Genomic DNA, 19,138 nt, shown 5'->3' on the forward strand with positions numbered 1-19,138 from the left:
CAAAAGATACATTGTAGATCAGACTTTATCTCTCTTAAGTTGTGCAATTTATTATGATTTGGAAATACGTCGTGGAAATATCTATAAATATTTATGATGTGGTATCATGCTTCTTTAATGGATAGTGACAATGGATAATAGAACTTACACACACAAGTGTTGCATGTTGTTTTTCTTTTAATGAGATACACGTGTAAGTTATTTAAATGATATGTTCGGGTCTACGGCAAAATTCACGTTTTCCCGGTGGAATTCGTTCACAATGTGTACGCGCAGCGTTCGAGCTGAGCGAAATGTGCGGCAAAGTCGAAATTGATAAATTTGCTTGGGAATCAACGATCATGGGGCGTTGTTCGATCGTTCTCGATTGCGTTAGTAGTAGTGTATTGCGCGTCATTTTCTCTCTCTCTCTCTCTCTCTCTCTCTCTCTCTCTTTCTTTCGACGTTTCCCTATTTAAAGCAAGAATAGAGTCAAAGAACAGCACACAACGTTGCACGTTCGCGCGTTTGTCGTCAGGGATACACTTTAATTGCTATAAAGTGCCGTACATGACTAGTTAGTCTAGGTGGTAAATATTATGTGCCATGCATATATGTATATATGTGTATATATATATATATATACACATACACAACACACTACTCATACACACACACACACATGTACATATACGCATCACACACACACGGCTACTGAGTAACATGTATACTTTTTTTTTATGATTTGTCCCTTAATTGTCGTCTTTATAATACAAATATTCCCTAAATCGTTGTACATTGTTACGTTACCGATATCCGCGCTTATGCGAAATTTACTTACATCTCTTGCTGCCTTATATGACTAGTTAAAATATAGATATATTATAAATACTTGTATTTTCATATATATATATTTGTTTCATATATATATATATATATACTTCTTTTCTTCCCGTTTTTTTATATTTATATATATATAGTCTACTTATAAATCGAGTTTGTTTAAGCTTTATTACTCATAGACAATCTGCTTGATATATATTTACAGAGATTAGATACAAAATTATAAACAGTTCTTAGTACAAAATAATTTTATGACTATAACGATCAAGGTTCGATAGCGTTAGAACAGGCATGGGCAACTCACCGTGACCGGTGGTCTCGGTTTCGCCGGTTTCGAATTTCTCCCTCGTCTCTCGCGTGGAGTTCAAGAATGATCGTTCGCGATCCTCGGGAAATGATCTCTCGATTCTCTTCGCGAGAGAGTGAGAAAGAGAGGGAGGAAGAGGGAACATTCGAAATCCTCTAACGTGGCCGTGCGTTGCCCTTACCTGGATATAGAAGATACAACTAGATGAGCTCTCCCCAGTTTTCCCGCAATTACCTGTAGACTCCCCCGCAATTCCACCGATAGAGGTTAACAATCAGGTATTATAGCGAAAACATGCTTCATCGTGTGCTCGCGCGAAACAAATTTACTCGTAGTACACGTATACGCGTGACGTGATTGTAGTACAACATTGTAATCGATTTCATTGCCGCGATCTTCGGGCTTCCCATCACGGCGCCGCTTTTTTTCTCTAGAATCAGAGACCTACTCTGGTCCAAGACCAACTCTGGTTTTTTCGACCAGAGTATTACACGATGTAGTTCTAGCTTCGTCGTGTCGACTTCACGCGATAAATGATTGATTAAAGAAACAAACGACGACCGTATACAGTGCGCGCGACTTTAACCGCGAGAAAAGATACACCGCAATTGACCAGCATTATCCACCGAGTTTATCAATGTTTGCCTCTGCTTTGAGAAAGCGTGATTCGCTGCATGACCCTGCGTGACCCTGTAGATGATGATCTATGTGTTCGCGTTCGTCTGTCGTACGTGAAGAGACGTACACGGAAAGAATATTGCAGTAAAAGTGCAGTTAAAATTACATCTCTTTTCGCGTTTTTTGTAGAGCTGGATTATACTAAAATTATATGAAATAGTAAAGAATGAGGCCTGAAAAGTGTCTCAGATTCATGATCAAAAAATTTTGAAACCATTTTGGACTTAAAATAGTTTATGGTGCGTAGATTACAAATATGCAGGTATCAAAGTGTGATCGAAGGATTATTCTCCAGAGATTATGGTCTCACTGAACATTACACTTTCACAAGGTATCAGTACTCTCCGCGTTGAACTACAGCCGCGGTTTTTGTGCTTATTACATAACAATCACATTTCGATCAGACTTGTCACTTGTGACAGTACGGTCAATCAGTATTTGGTTATACATTTTTTCACAGTATCGAGAGACCTCAGATTCTAAACCTTAGATCTAAGGCAGTCTTTGCGCAAGTGTGCGTCTTGAAATTAACATCTCGTGGAAGTAGAATGTTCAATGGGCTATATCTCTCAGGTCTGAACATCAGGTCCGATTACTTTGGCACTTGCATATTTATATCCTACGCACTTTTATAAACTTTATTTTAAAGCTAAAATAGCTTCAAAACCAATTTTAACCGTGAATCAGAGCCTAGTAGCCTATGAGCATTTGGCTGCACTCTCTGACCATCTATTCCTGGTATATAATATAAAAGAAAAGAACATATTCAAGTGTAATTGCAATAATGTTATAGCAGAAAATCAAACGTACATAATATTTTGAAACAAATATACAGTAATTTCGGTCATAATTCTGTATAAGGAGTTAAAAAAATATAATATAGATCTTAAACAAATTTTTTTTGTAATTTTTACTACAATATTCTCTCCGTGTATAAATATCTTTCTTCGCGCGCGCGTTAAGAAAATTATCGTACGCGTTAGAAATCAATTCCTTTCAGATTGAGTAGTCTCGCGTCTCACTAAACAAACTATTCGCGAAATGCTAACACCATTGCCCGTGAGTCGTGTTTCAAGGAAATCGCGATCGGCGCCAAGTATATCCCCTAAATTCCGAGGCAAGCGTGATTGTCGATCATAAGTGTGTTTAAAAATATACATACCGAAGGAATCAGCAGCGTGTGTATGTGTGTGCGCGTACGTATATGTAAGTGTAAGTGTGCGTGTGTGGTCGTGTCGCGATGAAGGTTTTCGAGACGTCGTTGCGATTAAGGTTGAGGAGCCTGTCGACCACGTGACGCCTTGAAAGGAACGAAATCTCGCACCGACTCAGCGTGTAGTACACTCGTGTATATTCCGGAACGCACGAGCCAAATGTATCCGGCTGTCGCTTCCCTCTCGGAGATGTCGTGATTCTGAACGGCTTATTACCCCGGTGACGCCATTGTGGCAGAGCTCGAATTGTCCGCAAAGAATACAATTAACCACCACTGGAAAAAGGGCACACTAGGTAGAAGTAAGCTATCTAGATTATAGTGGCGAGTCTTCGCGTAGAGAAAGGATTACGCGTGCGAGATCTTGATCACGCCGCGACTCACAACACCGTGCGCTTTCTGCAGCGACCTTCGCGAAATTACGGAGCAGCCAATGCTCTGAATTTGCGCGCTCGACGAAGTTGTTAGGTCCCACGACTGACGAGATCCTCGGGTTCTCGATCGATCCTCGCAATTAGTCCGCATTCGACATTTTTATCGAGAGGAGCGATCGAGTCGTGATCCCCGGTCGAGTGGCAAATTCGCGACAAAGGGCGAAGGGAGTGAAGAAGTACAGAGATAATCCTTTCGCTACGAAGAACTCCGAATTGGTAGGTACAGGTAGTACGTAGAGATATACTAAATTATCACATGAGTAGACAAGTGAGTTACTCGTTAGCAGTAAGGGGCAACAATATAGCCAAAGGCAGCGTTATGCTTATGTTGGCGAATCTAAACGCAACTACAATTCGTTCTCTATTATCGTCTTCTAGGTAGTAGGTAATGGCAGTCTGCTTTGGACTAAAAACGCCTACCGCGGCTGCGGTAGTTCGGTTATCATTATTATTATTGTTTTCAACTCAGTCACAACCGGTGGTGAATTTAATTAATCGATCGATTCCTCGCGATGGCACAAAATTATACGTATATGTCGCGTTTCGGTATATTCTCGCTTGCGCTCTCTCTCTCTCTTTCTCTCTCTCTCTCTCTCTCTCTCTCTCTCTCTCTCTCTCGCTTCCTCGCTCGCTCGCTCTTAGGTAAACAACGTTCGATTTGCGTCGATCGATCGGCACTATTACTATTTTCATTCCGTTTTCTCTGTCTCTTTCTAGCAAAACCAAAAAAATCAGTATTGCTTACACTGCAAATCCATGTGTTATTTTTAAGTGTATTACTTGACCAAAGCTTTTTTTATACGTTTCTTGCAGTTTTAAGTTACATCGTTTAACATGTTTAAGACGACTAAATTATGACTTAATACATTTAAACGTGTCAAATGACGTGATTTAAAAATGCGTAAGAAACGTATAAAAAGATAAAAAGATATTCGACTAAAATATCACACTTGGATTTGCAGTGTGTGTCTCTGTTGCCTCAAAACTAGCGCGCATAAGCGCGCGTGGCTTCGCACTGAATTTCGTGTGTGCGAAACTTTCGTTGCCTTTTCTCCAAATATTCTCTATTGTGTTTCGTCTTGTTCGCTTGCTCGTCTTGGACGCGCGGTCCCTCGTTGGAGAGGAGAAGCATGTAGAAGCAATTCCAGTTACGTTTAAATTCAACGCGAGTACCTCAACTATACGCATGGCTATGCCTCCGTGTCGTCTCTACTCCTTAATACGCGATATTACGTTCAATTTATATATAAATAGTATTTTAATAGTATAACGGTAACATCGCCTATCCGCTAAGTGTCGCATAAGTTTATTTAGTAATAGTATATCCATCTGGTGTATATAAATACGCGGAGCCTATTTAAAGATGTCGGCTCGAAATTACACCGGAATACGATTGGAGACGGGGCGATGTTGTGACGCGCGAACGCCGGACGAATTTGCGCGCGTCGTTGTCGTCGTCACCGACGCGTTCAGAGGATGTGATCGTACTCTCCCGTTTTCGGCTTTCATTCTTTTTTTTTCTTTTCCACGGTTTCCACGGTCTCGTTGAAATTTTAGGGAGGAACGTTCCGATATGTCGAATTCTCGTCGCGCTCGTCCGTCTCCTCACGCCACGAACATCTCGTCGATTCGGAAGCTAAACAATTGCCGTACGTTTTTTTCTTCTCTTCCCTTTTTCTCATGCCGTCCGTACGCTAATAACCGAATGTACGCGCGAGAGCGTGTGAAACGCGCTTTTTCACGCGGACAAATTCGATTCGCTTGCCGATTCCGCCCCAATCTCGTGCGTTCTCTCTCTCTCTCTCTCTCTCTCTCTCTCTCTCTCTCTCTCTCTCTCTTTCATACACACTCTCACTCTCCCTCGCATGGATAACACTCCTTATCACACACACGCACACACACGCACACACACACACACACAAATGGAAATGCGCCTATGTATATGTACAATATTCTAATTTCTTATTTTCATTGATCCCGCCTAACGTTATAAAGTTACAATTATGATGTGTCATAGTCATGATACGTATAGCCTATTACCGATCTCCCGATATTGAGAACAGCACCGCAAATCCAAGCGTGGTGTTTCTACGCATAAACGTATAATTTGGTTGAATCTATTTTTATACATATCCCTTACAGTCTCAAGTTATGTCACTTAACACGTTTTACAATTTAATATGTTTAAACGCTTTAAATGACGTGACTTTGAAGCGGTATGAAACGTATAGAAAAAAATTCAGCCGAAATAACACATCTGGACCGGCAGTGTGAAGTTGAACGCGTCGTGAAGTTGAACTTCATGTTCTTTATAACCCCACTTCGCGCGCTTAACTTACGACTTACTCGTTCTAGAGTTTACACAACATCAACGTAGTTTCATCCACGTACAAACTGTGCTTCCCTTCTTAACTGTTGATTGAAATAGCGACACGTTTCGAAGAAAACATTTACTATCGAGAAATCTTTATGCAGTCACTCGACTGTCTTACCTCCCCACGCCGCCGGTAAGAGCTCCACCACCACTAACCATTGCGTACCCTCCGACAGTGTGCGCTCACGTCGACTTATGGTTTATGTTACACTTGCGCTGTATTATTGTACGCGCCATTGTACATATACATATACATGCATATATATATATATATATATATATATATATATATATATATATATGCGAAAATTCGAATACACGCAGACGAAAAATAGCGTCTCGCGAAAAAGCGCGAGACGGTTCTCGATTCACTCGATCGCTCTACATCGGCGACAACGCCGCGCTTCGTCGTCTCGCGCGATATGTTGTGCGTCTCATGACGATAAAGAATTTCGCGATGTAAATTATATACACTCACTCACTTACTCACTGACACACGCGCGCACGTACACACAGACCAAGTAGATTTGTCTCACAATTAGAGATCCAGAGTACCTGGGACGATAATTACGATATACACGTTCAAAGATAGCAAAAGAGAGCGATAGGGAAGAATATGAGAAGGGGGCGTGGAGAGGAGAGGGAGGAGGGATGGTCAAGGCAGGGTACAGATACCCACGCGTTCACGAGTACACTCATATTTATAACGCTGCTTTTTTTCACGATGATTAACTCCGAACAGTCGTCGTAGTTTTAAGTCTAATGTCGGTATAATCGCACTATATTGCCGTCGATGTTGCTTTGCGCAATTCTCTCTCTCTCTCTCTCTCTCCCCCCTCTTTCTCCATGTAACCCCTCTTAATCGAAACAATATATAGTTCCCGTCGGAGGGGAACTTGCTAATTATCCTCCTTAAGTAAACGATCCCTCTCCTGTCCTTTGCGGCTATCACGTGGGCTCTGTGTGTCTCTCTCTCTCCTCCCCCTCTCTATTAATAATTGCCGCGCGATCAAACAGGATCCCGGGACCCATCCGTCCACGCAGGAATGTTCGCAGCTGTGTATTATCATTATTATATTTTAATTACACGCGTATTGCTCTTAGAGGTTGTCGGCGAGATCGCGGGACAGAGAGAGAGAGAAACCCTTCTCCGCGCGATCTCGCAAACGCCGTCGTCCTCTGCTGCCTCCGTCGTTGTCGTCGTTGTCTTCCTTCGATAATCGCGTACGTGCGATTCCCTGTGGATTATAGCGCGGCTACTGTCATCTACGAGAGGCATACTTATTCTTTTTATTGTGCTCTCATCCGATTGTCGTGTTTGCAGATTCACGGTCTGTCTTCGTTTCATTATCTCTCTTTCTCATTCTCTCTTGTTCTCATCGCCCGTTCGAGGGAGAAAGCTTAACGTTGCTTTTTCTCTCCCCGAGATTCGTACTCCACGCGGCGATCACGAGACTCCCGGAGAAGACGAAATGGCATGCGAGTACAACTCGCGTTGCTGCTGCTATTGCTACTGTCAGAATGTCTGACGCAGACCAGTTGTCGTGTTTTCGCGATGCGCGTGGCAGCTCGAAGTATAAAGCTTGATCTACAATGTGTTCTTTGCTTCCTGTTTCTTTCTCTTTATTTCTTTGTGACTCAAACTTTAAGCCTCAAACTAGAAAAAAACAAAGAACAAAAAACAAAGAGCGTATTATAGATTAAGTTTTAAGAATAATTCACACCTTGGCAGAAGAGCAGAAAACAGAAAGACAGAAGTTAATCGCGCTGACCACCAGGTGATAGTCGATAGTTTCTGCTTTTCTACCAGCGCCAGTCCTGATTGGCTTTTGCCTTTCTGTCAAGGTGTGAATTCTCCCTAACAATATAAATTCCGAGAGAGGCGTCGGCGAAAGTCTTCGTTTGAAGGAACGAGAGACTCCTTACGCTTCCTTACTCTTCTATCTATCCTAAAGGTTACTTCCTGCCTGCTACGGTATACTCGTTGTCCGAAGGTCGAGACGAGGTCGCGGCTCGACGGATTCCGGGTCGCACGGCGGTAGTCCAGGTTCCCCGGGTCCCGCCGTCTCGTTGACGGAGACGGTAACGATCATCGCCGTTGTCGTTGTACTTGTCATTTCGATGTCGCGTGAGTGATTCTACAACAATTCGTCATTCCCGTGGCGCGCACCGCGCGCAGTCTCTTCCTCTTACGGAGGCTTGCTCTGTCGTTCATGCCGCCCCATTTCTTCGCACCTGCGTTCCTCCGTCTGTCCTCACTCGACGGCCACTCGATTCCTGCGATTTCTCGAGCGAGTCCGCAGCCTGTCGTCGCACGCTCGCCGACCCGTTTCCAGGCCGCTCGTCGGCCCGTTCTGAAATCCCGCGGGATGACCGTTGAGAAAGTCGCCGTGATCGCCGGAGTTGTTGCACGGGGCTCAATATCAGGATGTTGGCGCGTAACCCAGGTTTTTCCGCTGCAGGAAGAGCGATATCTCACGGAAGGTCGGCCTCTCGTTCTCCTCTCGTCGCCAGCACTCGAGCATCAGATCGTAGATGTCCTTGGAGGAGGCGGTGGGTCGCGGCAAGTAGTCAAAGCCGTTGCCCACGCTACCACCGCCACCGCTACCACCGCCACCGCCGCCGCCACCACCACCACTACCACCGGAATCTTCTTTGCAGCCGTCCTCTGGATTGACGTTGCTGCTGCCGTTGCTTGCGCAGTCGGCGGCATGGTGCAATTGCCGTAAGCTTTGCACCACTTCCTCGTCCGTTAGGTGCTCGTACGGTACACGTCTGCCGAGGTTTAGGATCTCCCACAGAGTCACCGCGAATGCCCATACGTCGCTCTTCGTTGTGTATTTCCCCTGGAAACCGAGCACAATGGTGGATTTTAGTATTCTTTGACAATCTTAGAATTTCTTTTTCGAGCAGGTCTAACTATTCGTAAAGCTTGATATTTCGTGGTTTTTATTTCTTCTTAGAGGTTTTCAAAGAAAGGACGAGAGAAAAAATTTATTTATTTCCTTCTATTCAATGTAATAAAATTCTATCTTACCAGGTGTCAATTTCCAAATGTGATAAAAATAGGTTGATGTCTCATAACTTTCATATTTTCTTAGAGATTTTTAAAGTGAGAACAAAGGAAGAAATTTGTAACATTGTGACATAACTCACGCATACTTTATGCAATGTTTCAGAATGTTTTAAAGAATTTCGTGGTTAGATAAAAATAATGAGTCAGGTTTGAAACCAACAACGTGTATATTCACGTTGGGAAACACAAAGGATTAAATCGTCACGTCGTTGTCCCGATACGTCATATGGAAAAATGTTCAGAAGCTGCTGAAGCTTACCAGAAATATTGACTCCCATGCCATCCATCGTACTGGCAACGGCATGGCACCATCGACCTTGTAGTAATCGCAGGAGTACAATTCGTTGTCCGTGCCGAAGTCGGAGATCTTGATGTGGTACGCCTTGCCGACCAGACAATTCCTGTGCATAAAACAATCGTGTTACAGAGAGAACACGAGACTGTTATTAATTTTGCTTCGTTCATATGTAATATCTTACTAACGTGAAAAATTTAATATTTTATTATCAACGTAATATTTATCACAGTGTCTGGTTAAATTAATTAATTTCATTATCTTTATTCATTATTAATTCCGCGCGAAATCGCAACCTTCACGTTCGCGCTCGATCCTTCGACATTCGACAGTCTTTCCGACGAGTCGTTAATTAATTCACTTGCGTTATTAAGGCCTGTATTGATAATCGTTACTTGAAACTTGTTTCAAGTGAGATTATCGGATTTGAATTTCCAGCGAGATGTGAGATGTTTTTTAGTTGAATCGCGAGTACAAATACAACGTCGCGTATCATAAGATTCAACTGTGAAACTCAAGTCTGAATTTAAATCCGTTTATCTTGCATGAAACAACTTTCGAGTGGCGACTAGTATGGGCTTAAGAGATCTAATAAAAAATATGCCCGTGTCGATTAATTCTTTTTTGTGTTTCTCAACTTGACGTGAAGTGTAATGAAATGGATAACAAAATCACATAATTTTTGTGACTCGTTTCATCTTTGCAGAAAATCCTAAGTAAAGTGTGAACGGATACATTCGTATTAAAAACTTTATTTTTGTATCTGGAACTAAAATATTTAGTACGATTTAGTTAGCATTACCGTGTTTTTTCATCTATACTAAGTAGAGAAGATCGAAAACTGTAACTTCTAGCCCCGGTCTCTCTTGCACGTCATCATTGAAAAAGCCAAACACACGTGGCGGCAATAAATCTTTTGATAACAGTTGAAAAACATTTGTTTGGTGCCATTTTAACCAAACTTTGGTTCGACGTGCCAAATTTTCGTTCCGACAACAGAATCCTTTTTCAAGTACGCCTCTGATAGGTCAATCCGCTAATTGCACGCGAGCATGACACTCGATTTTGAAGACAGCCGGGGTATTTCTGCGGCGAATCGCTAGACGCGCGCCACCGGCTGGAATCGAGTACTTTTCCGGGCGATTCGTTTGAAAGAGAGGCGCGAGTATAGTACGGATCGATCTTCGCGTAGGTACGCGTGGAGTGCATAGCGCGCCCGCCAATCTGCATACGCGCACGCATTCTGTGCATGGCAGTCAACCGGAAGCGAGAATGGTTGTCTACATGCAACATTTGCTCGCGAATGTGGTCGGGCCACGTTTCCTGCACACCCGAGTGCACCGGGGATGCGCGCTGCAATTGTATCGGACGCGTGAATAAACCTCGCAATGGCAGTCCCCCGTGCGAGCAGTCGGCGGATATCGTCCGCGCTCTACGATCGTCGTAAATCGTTTCGTTTTCAAGAGAAGGAGGGAGGAATGGCGAGACAGTCCCTCTTCGGGAAGAGCGTCTCTTCCCCTGTTTCTCTCTTTCTCTCTCTCTCTCTCTTGTTGGCGCGAGGCAGTCGCGAAGACGGAGCAGCGTATTTTCAGGCACGACACCGTACGGAGAGTGTTCGAATAAATTTTTTGCATTTGCACATGCGGCGACGTTCCACGTTGAATACGACACGACACGAGAATTGAAACGATAACTCATCCCGACAAAAATCCCCACCGAGCGTCGTTTGCTCGAGTCGTGACTCGAAAAGGGAGGAAGTTCCGGCAAATCGTCGACCGCACGGATGTAATTAGATAATAAAACCTCGCGTTCTCTCCCGTCGAGTTGAGTTGACTAAACTTTAATGGGATCATGATTGGCGACACGCTCGGCGGGAGATGCTCTGTGTATTTACAAGCTTCGGGGTTAATAGAAAAAGTGTGAGAGAGAGAAAAAAAAAGAGAGAAAGAGAGAGGGGGAAGGGAGAGAGGAGAGAGAACACGCGTTATTAAGAATTGTTTCCATTTCCAGCGAGACGCGCACATGTCGCCGCGGCTGCACCTGTTATATCGATTACTCTCTGTGTTGTGACGCTTTAAAAAATTCAGCGACAGCACGTGTAAATAACGAGACGACAACGCCGGCCGGAGCATGGCGTATCGGGGGCTATGAATATGCGGAGTCGTGATATTCCATTCATCTAAACATGATACTGCGGACGCGCGCGCAAGGGAGATACGGTTGTTATTTAATCTTATCACGAGTGCGTTTGATATTTCATCTACTGCTCGTCCTCCTTTGAGTGGGCCCCACGGTAGCAGTAGATACGTTCTCGGCCGCATTCCCCGGAGGAGAACTTAGAGGCCGGGGATAAGCATTCATGCAACTCCGTTCAAAGCCGCCTTCAGACATTGACCAGTTCGCTTTAAAGACGAACTAATCTTCGCTATTTGAGGGAGAGGGAGCGAGCGAGAGAAAGGGTGAGGGTGAGGATGAGTGAGAGAGAGAGAGAGAGAGAGAGAGGAGAGACACGGCTCGCCGGGCAAACGTTATCCGAGAAGCGCGCACCGGGGCTATGGAATAGATAGAATCAATTAATTTCACCGGCGGAACAAAGCTCCAATTTGGCGGCAGAACCTGGTTAATTAGGGGCGCTTTATCGATCATTGCTATTGGCTACTTCGCCATCGGGCTACCACCGCGTCGATAGGGTTGACCCCGGTCCTACCCCGATGTTGCCAGAGTACGACGGTAATGCAATAAGCCGCGTTCACGCCTCACATTGAAGCTGTTGCAATATAAATCAGACGTGATCATCTCCGGCCAATAATCGCCGCTCGTTGATCTGAAAAATGATAACTCGGCGAACACGAGAGTTAAGTCGCTGTCGAAGAATTCGCGATAGTTTTCGCTACGTCCTCCATGTTAATATTGGACGATAAAGAACGTGTGATATCTGTGTGATAGATTTAAATGGAATCTCTCCCTCTCTCTTTTTCTCTTTGTGATAATTTTTAAACCAATATTTTTGCGCGACACTGAGAGGTTTCAAAGACATAATAGATTTAACGAACTCGGCGATCTGAAGATTTGCATACTATTTAAGTAAGCATTAACACACTAAGAAAACGTCCAATTTAAATAATTCCCGCAAATTCTCCCGTTGATATATCGCGAATGCGTTAAAATTAGATAGCGCGCGTAGTCTGCGCTAAAATTCCCCACGATATATTCGTCGACGTGGCTTAATCGCGATCGCCGTGAGGCGTCTTGATTTATTAATTTAATACACGATAATACATCACGTGATTTATCTCTCATCCGTGAACCGCGCCATGCGTTTATTAGCTGCGCTACGGATATAAAATTACCATCAAGAGACGCGAGAGGAAGTTGCTAGAGGGATGAGATTGCGAGAGAGAAGGAGACGGCTCGAAGTCAAAGTATAAGTTGAAGAATGACGAAAGGCAGTTCTCTTCGCGTCTGTAATCGAGATCGGAACAAAGACGAGTTTTCTCTCTCTCTCTTTCTCTTCTCCGAGAAAGTGGAAAGTGCGTCTATATCTAACCCGCGTCGACTTCTTCGCTGAATAAGTAGAATCGCTCTTTCCCGTCAATGTACAAGTCGCGGAGGTTGAAGTTAAACTCTGGAATCGCTCGGCCATTTGACGCGCGCTCTATTGTCGATAGGAAACGAGAACGTTAAGTGTACTCGGCTGATTGGCGCGGCTGTATAATTGAAGCAGCCGAGGTTCCGGCGTATCGATGTCGAAGTGAAGCGGGAGGACGTTCGGCCAAGTTAAATTGAAAGCTGAATATTGGATATGCCCGTTGCAAAAGAAACAAGCGACCCACCGGCCGCTCAGGTGGCAGGTAGGCAGGGAAGAGCAGCGGAGAGGACGGCGAGGAGAAGAGAGCGCACGGGGAAAGGCCGCTCTTTGAATTTTTAATCGGTTTCCCGAACACGTAGGCTCTTGTCAGCGAAGAATAAAGCTCTTTCTCTCTCTTTCTCTCTCTCTTCCGGGTCTTTGGTATCCTCGGAGGATAAAGGAAATCGCGACCTCTTCTACCTTCCTACCTATCTCTCTGTCTCTTGCTCTATCGCTCTAAAATCGATGTTAGGGTCAACAGTCGAATGGCTGTTACAAGTTGAGTGCATGAGGCGGAACGTTTCGGCGTCGAAGTTCGCGAAATGATATTCGCCGCCAAGAAAGGCATAGAGGAGTTTTGCCGAAGGAGTCGAAGCACTTTTTGATCTTGCGGCGAAGTTTCGAATGAAAATTTCTGTTGACGAGAGAAAGAAGGGAGAGGGAGAGAGCGCGATGTCGCTTATGTCGAACTTACAATTTTTATCTTGACGAGTGAAAAGACTGAGGCCCATATTAATAACCGTTACTTGAGACTTGTCTCACATAAGATATTCAGATTTTAATTTGGAATTAGGTTTGAGTTTTCTATTTGAAAGATATAATATGCGGTACTTGTGATCGCGGTATTTGTGATCGCGAGTCAGCTGAAAAATTCACAGCTAATTCTAAGTTAAAGTTTAGTTGCTTCACCTGAAGCAAATTTCAAGTAACACGCGATATCCTGTTAATACTTCTTTTAATAAATTAAGAAATTAATTATTAATTCTTTAATTAACTATGAATTTAAATCTGGGGACCATATTAACAGTTATCACTTGAAACTTGGCATATATGAGCTCAGATTCAAAGTTAGATCCAAAATTTTCAGTTCAATTATACCTGTAATCGCAATTCAACTGAAAAATCTTTCATTTAATTCTGAACTGAATATCTCTTGAGAGAGATTTCAAGTAAGGACTATTAGTCTGAGTATTATTTGATACCCTCTTATTAATAATCCTCAATAAAATTTTTCATAAAATGAATACACGAGTCGACGTTGCATGTCGCGAGACGACACATAATATTCCCGATTTAAGAGTCGATGATAAAAATAATAATGAAAATATGAGAGATCCAACGTTAAGTACTCGTGCACGCGTCAGTGAGAACAGAGAAAAGTGAGGGAGAAAGGGGGAAGAAGAGACGAAGGAAAACAGGACCGCTACATTTGCGATGCACAACAGGATGAAGGGAAATCTCTCTTAGCGGAATGTGAAATACCCACATACAGGAATACGGAATACAGGCTTTGGCCGGGCTTTGGGTCGCGGTTTTCCCTGCAGACGGGCTGCACGTTTATTCACTCCGGTACGCCCGATCGTCCGCGCTATCACCGTCCGCCGATGTCGCTGTTAATAGTAACGTTATCAAGCGTTACCGTCGCCCGACTATTTCGCGCGGGGAGTTTGTTCCGCGGGATTTTACTTTCGTTCGTTCGCAAACCCGACTGACGATATCCTTCGACGACGGAGGAAAGCCGAATGCTCTCGTGCGACGCGAAGAGCGAGGGAGAATCTGCCGCGAAATTCTCTCTACCTTCAAAGCATTGCGCACGCTGTGCCATCGACCGTCTTATTCGCTCGCATTCTTCCTCCGAGCCAATTGAATTGCATCACTGTTCGATCAGCGATCGATCCTACCTATCCCTTTCTCCTCTCTCTTTTGGCTTACTTCCGACAATGACTTCGTAGCTGCACTGCACTCAAGTACATGTTTCGCGAATAATAAGATCATAATTCGTATTATTTTATTGATAAAAAATTTTATCTCTCTTTCTCTAATTTCTGACATTTTCTATACGTTTCCTGTAAAGCCCAATCAAACTACCGACTGAACAGGCCGATTACAACTGCCGACTCTAAAGCCCGTGTCACACTACGGATTGGAAACTGAGGGTTAGATTTCGACGAATCAATGCATTTTGGTCTTGGTCTGCTTGGCTCCAATTGGTCAAGTTCCAATCTTCAATCCGCAATTCTCTATCTCTAATTCGTAGTGTGACATGGGCTTTAGTGAATCAATCACAGTGAAGTGGCCTCATTGTGATTAGTCCACTAAGGTCCGTATTAATAGTCATTACTTAAAACTTTCAAGTAAGATACTCAGATTTCAATTTAGAGTTAGATGAGCTTTTCAGTTGAATCGTGATTATAAATATAAATACCACACTTATCATAATTTAACTAAAGAACTTGGATCTGACTAAAAATCTGAGTATTTCATCTGAGACAAGTTTTAAGTAACAACTATTAATACGGACCTAAGAGTCGAGTTTTATCGAAAAATAATTTAAGATTTTAAATGCCACAAAATATGGAGTTGGAAGCTTATTAGAGTTTAGCTGCTCATAATTTGATTTAATAATTTCATGGAAATTCGTAGAAATTTATAGAATTTCGAGCAGAATCTTATATACAATCAATAAAATAAACCGATTATTTTATCGAAAATAAACGATTTATTTTGCTTGAAATATGGCAAACTTTAATTTAAAACGTTATTCAGAATATTTGCCAGGAATATCTTAAGATCTTACACTGCGGGTCGGTCAGGTCGATCGGTTTCGATTCTGTTTGAATTCTACGGCGCGCGCGGGCGCACGCGAGCGAGCGCGGAATCCTCCCCGGTGTGCTCGATTTAAATGAATAAAAACGCTTCGATCTCTCTGTCTATCTCTCTCCGTTTTTTTCTCGTTTATCGCGACGGATAAATCGCGTGCGCGCGCGTTCGCGGAGGTCGCGGCGCGATAGAGAAAGGGCGAAATGCATTTGGAAAGTATCGCGTACGCGCCATTGATATCCGCAATGTCCATTTCTCTTTTGACGCCGCCAGTCACGAAGAATTTATGCCCCACGGTGGAATTCCCGTACGGCCGCGTATTTCACTGAAAATCGTCGGTTCGTCACGCTGACGTGTGCCATCAAAGTGGGAGTTCAGCGGTGCCATTAAATTCTGATTAAATTTTGATTAAATCCCGGAACTCCGGACCCGGGCGCGCCCGTACAAAAGGCATCGACCTATTTGCAACGCGATCGGATCGTATCGTGCTTTTTTCTCGCCGAGCGCAGAGAAGGATAACGCGTCGGGATTTTGACGCGCGTGTCACTAAAAATTTTATAAAGCTCGCTGCGTAGAAAAATTTAATCAAGGATCATGGCCGCGCTGCGATCGCAAACGCGAATATTCGCTCTCTTTTTTCTTGCTTTCTTTATTCTCTCTTTTTATCTCTCTCTTTCTCTCTGAATTCTCTCGGACGAGGCTGAAAGTATTTCAAAATTTGCAGCGCGACAACGTTTTCGCCGTGGGAATGTGAGCGGCGCAAATTAGATATCTTGTTTCGATGCCCAGAGTGAGCGACACAGTAGCTCTCAGTGGTCGTGTTACAGACGCACAAATTCATCAAAACGCACGCGTTCAATATCGTTCAGCTATCGCGATGCTTATCAAGTGCACTCCGTAAAAGGACTCCGCGAACCGTGAATCTCAGTCACAACGTGTCGCCTTCCTGTAGTCGAATGACCCGGCCTTTCATTTCAGTCAGCGTTTTATTGATCTAATTGTACGCGGCAATCGATCGTGGGAGGGAGATGAGGGAGAGAGCAACGAGAGAGATAAAGAGAGAGAAAGAGAGGGAGAGAGAGAGAGGCGACGCAGAAGTAGTTCCGCCGATACTTCTGGAGGCATTCCTGCAATCGACGGGTCAAACCGTGTCAAAAGCCCTTAGAAATGCTGACGGCATCTGATATCGTCGCTGTGGAGGCTTCGCTCAGGAACTGCCTCCCTCTCTTTTCATCTCTCCCGCAGTACCGCAGATTTACGAGCGAGTGTTTGAGAGACACTGTCCAGACGGAAACTAGGTCCCACGTGCTATGAGAGCTTGGTGGCTTGTGCGGGGGTGCACGAGCGTACGTGTGTTTGTGTGTATGTGTGTGTGTGTGTGCGCGCGCGCGTTTGTATGGAAGTATACATATATGCACATATGTGCATCTAAACGTCCTATCGATTCGGCGAGATGGCCATTGCATTTCAATAACAGGCGCATAGATGGACTTCGTTCCATATACGGGGTGTACTTTGTATTCGTGGCTCGGCGGTCGTCTGTAACGGCTACTGTATACGTTATGTGGCTTGTGAGGATCATTATGGTTCACGAAGCTGTACGAGCCCTCGGCGTTAAAAGTGTGTTTAGGTTGTTGCATAGTTTCCATCGTATTCTTGGGTAACATTGATATAATTTTGAAAAGAGAAATTCATTTAATTGACAACACATCGGGGTCGTTATCGTCTACAATCTGTAAAGGTAGCGTGCAGTCAAACTAGCAGCGCAGTTAAAAAACAGAGCTGATAATAATTTATTGTGCGTCGATGACAAGCGCACGACATACGGCAGGAATCACGCAACGACCCAACGGAATCTTAAAAGCGCTACCGCTTCGAGGAGTAGCGCGGCGTGCCGAGAGAAGCAAAATGCTTTGTTGTGGAAACGTGACTGACGAAGTCGCGATTGGCGATTTCCGACACCCTGAAGTCAATTGACGTCCTCCCTTTGTCGAATCGCGACGAGGCGCGTGCGCTTTTACCAACGCGACGTTATCCTCAGCTCTATCAGCGTCTGCGTCCGCAATCACGTCCGCGTGGTCGATGAAAGGTCCCAGAGAGGAAGGTAGGAGGAATAAATATCCCCGCCGATGAGTTTCGATATTAAAATATTCGGCGGAGGTCACCTTTCTCTCTATAGCCGACGAAACCGCCCGGTCCCTCTCGGCAATCTCGAATTACGCTCAATGTCGATAACGCGCGCGAGATGGGAGTGCCCCGAAGAGGGAATCAATCGCGAATGTGACGAATATTAGGCCATTACGTCGGATTGAGGAAGGCGCCCATTGTGCCGTCGCTCTGGGTCGACTGAGCGCGACCGTTTTCCTGCGAAAAACCCGGAGAAATCACTTCGCGAGCAGCCGCCGCGCTCTCCCCGCCGAGGGACACAATGGCGGAAGCTGATCCAGATAGTTACGACGATTGAATACGAGCGGATAAGAGTGTAGAGAAAGAGAGAGAAAGAGAAAAAAGAAACACGCTGAAATTTACCGCCAAAGCCGCAGCGGCGCATCATTCAACGCGGCAACTAACTGCTGCTTGCTCCTCTTGCTGCATTCCTCGCGACGATTCACTAACAAATCGTTGATTTCCCATGCGGTTCCCGGCCTCCGTTTGTTTTGGGGCTTATGGAAATGCACCGCGGGGCCGGTATAATTCAATTTCATCCTGAGAGTGTAACATCGGGGGGGAGGAGGAGGAGGAGGCAGCGGGGGGAATCGATATCGGTGGCCCTGTCCCGTTTTAACGGATGCGTCGAGTTGCCTCTCTCCCTCTCTTTCTGTCGTTCTCTGAGCGCGATAAAATCCACCCTCTTCGAATGTACGAGCATCCCCGAGTGCAACCGCACACCGCGAGAGAGAACATCTCTGTCAGTTATTAGACTGTGCCAATTAAAGCGGACAGCGCGATCCGAGCCGCGGCGAAATCGAAGGATGCCGAGGTGGAAGATAATCCCGATTCGCGGCGATTTCAAGTCGACAGAATGATTGCGCGCGCGACCTCTCGTCGGCTGATGAGGTGTAAGAGAAGAGAGGGAAAGCGAGGAAGTGAGAAGTGAAGGAATGAGAAATGAGAGAATGAGAAATGAGGTCGTGAAGGAGTGAGAACGTGATGAGGGAGTGAGAAGTGAAGGAGTAAGAGAATGAGTGAGTAAGTGAAAGAGTATTGGAATGAGGGAGTGAGAAATGAGGAAATAAGTGAGTGAGCGAAAGAGTATTGGAGTGAAAGAGTGAGGAATGAGTGTGAGCGCGAGAAAAGTGAGGAAATAGGAGAGTGTAAAGAGTAAGGAGAGAAGGAAAGGGAGAGAGTGAGAGATAGAGGGAAAGAAAGGGAGGATAAGGAAAAGGAGACGGCGGGGAGAAACGCGGCGGATGAGTGAGTTTACATCGGCAGATAAATCAAGGCAGTATGCGGCGGATCCATTTATCCTTTCCGCAATAACGTAAAAAACC

The 19,138-nt window shown here is 44.6% G+C and overlaps 1 protein-coding gene and 1 long non-coding RNA gene across 5 annotated transcripts in view; one reads left to right on the top strand and one right to left on the bottom strand.

The window, feature by feature from the left end:
- The window catches only part of LOC116848222, a 68,071-nt gene that overhangs the window by 2,505 nt on the left and 46,428 nt on the right, over window positions 1-19,138 (top strand). The window contains exon 4 of one of the 2 annotated variants that reach the window (XR_004378932.1): window positions 8,291-8,384. The exons of the other annotated variant lie outside the window; for it this stretch is intronic. This is a non-coding gene — a long non-coding RNA (uncharacterized LOC116848222). Of the gene's footprint in view, window positions 1-8,290; window positions 8,385-19,138 lie in introns of those variants that run through there. 2 annotated transcript variants of the gene reach the window in all.
- The window catches only part of LOC116848221 (discoidin domain-containing receptor 2-like), a 254,478-nt gene continuing 235,499 nt past the window's right edge, over window positions 160-19,138 (bottom strand). For all 3 annotated transcript variants that reach the window (XM_032824095.1, XM_032824097.1, XM_032824096.1), the window contains 2 exons: window positions 9,164-9,305; window positions 160-8,674 (listed from right to left, as the gene is read on the bottom strand). In XM_032824095.1, coding sequence (XP_032679986.1) covers window positions 8,252-8,674; window positions 9,164-9,305 — 565 coding nt within the window. In that variant the 3' untranslated portion in view covers window positions 160-8,251. The remainder of the gene's footprint in view (window positions 8,675-9,163; window positions 9,306-19,138) is intronic.

This window comes from Odontomachus brunneus, unplaced genomic scaffold (genome assembly GCF_010583005.1).
Source record: "Odontomachus brunneus isolate Ranch 3 - 2012 unplaced genomic scaffold, Obru_v1 Obru_scaffold_091, whole genome shotgun sequence".
NCBI classification, from domain to species: Eukaryota; Metazoa; Arthropoda; class Insecta; order Hymenoptera; family Formicidae; genus Odontomachus; species Odontomachus brunneus.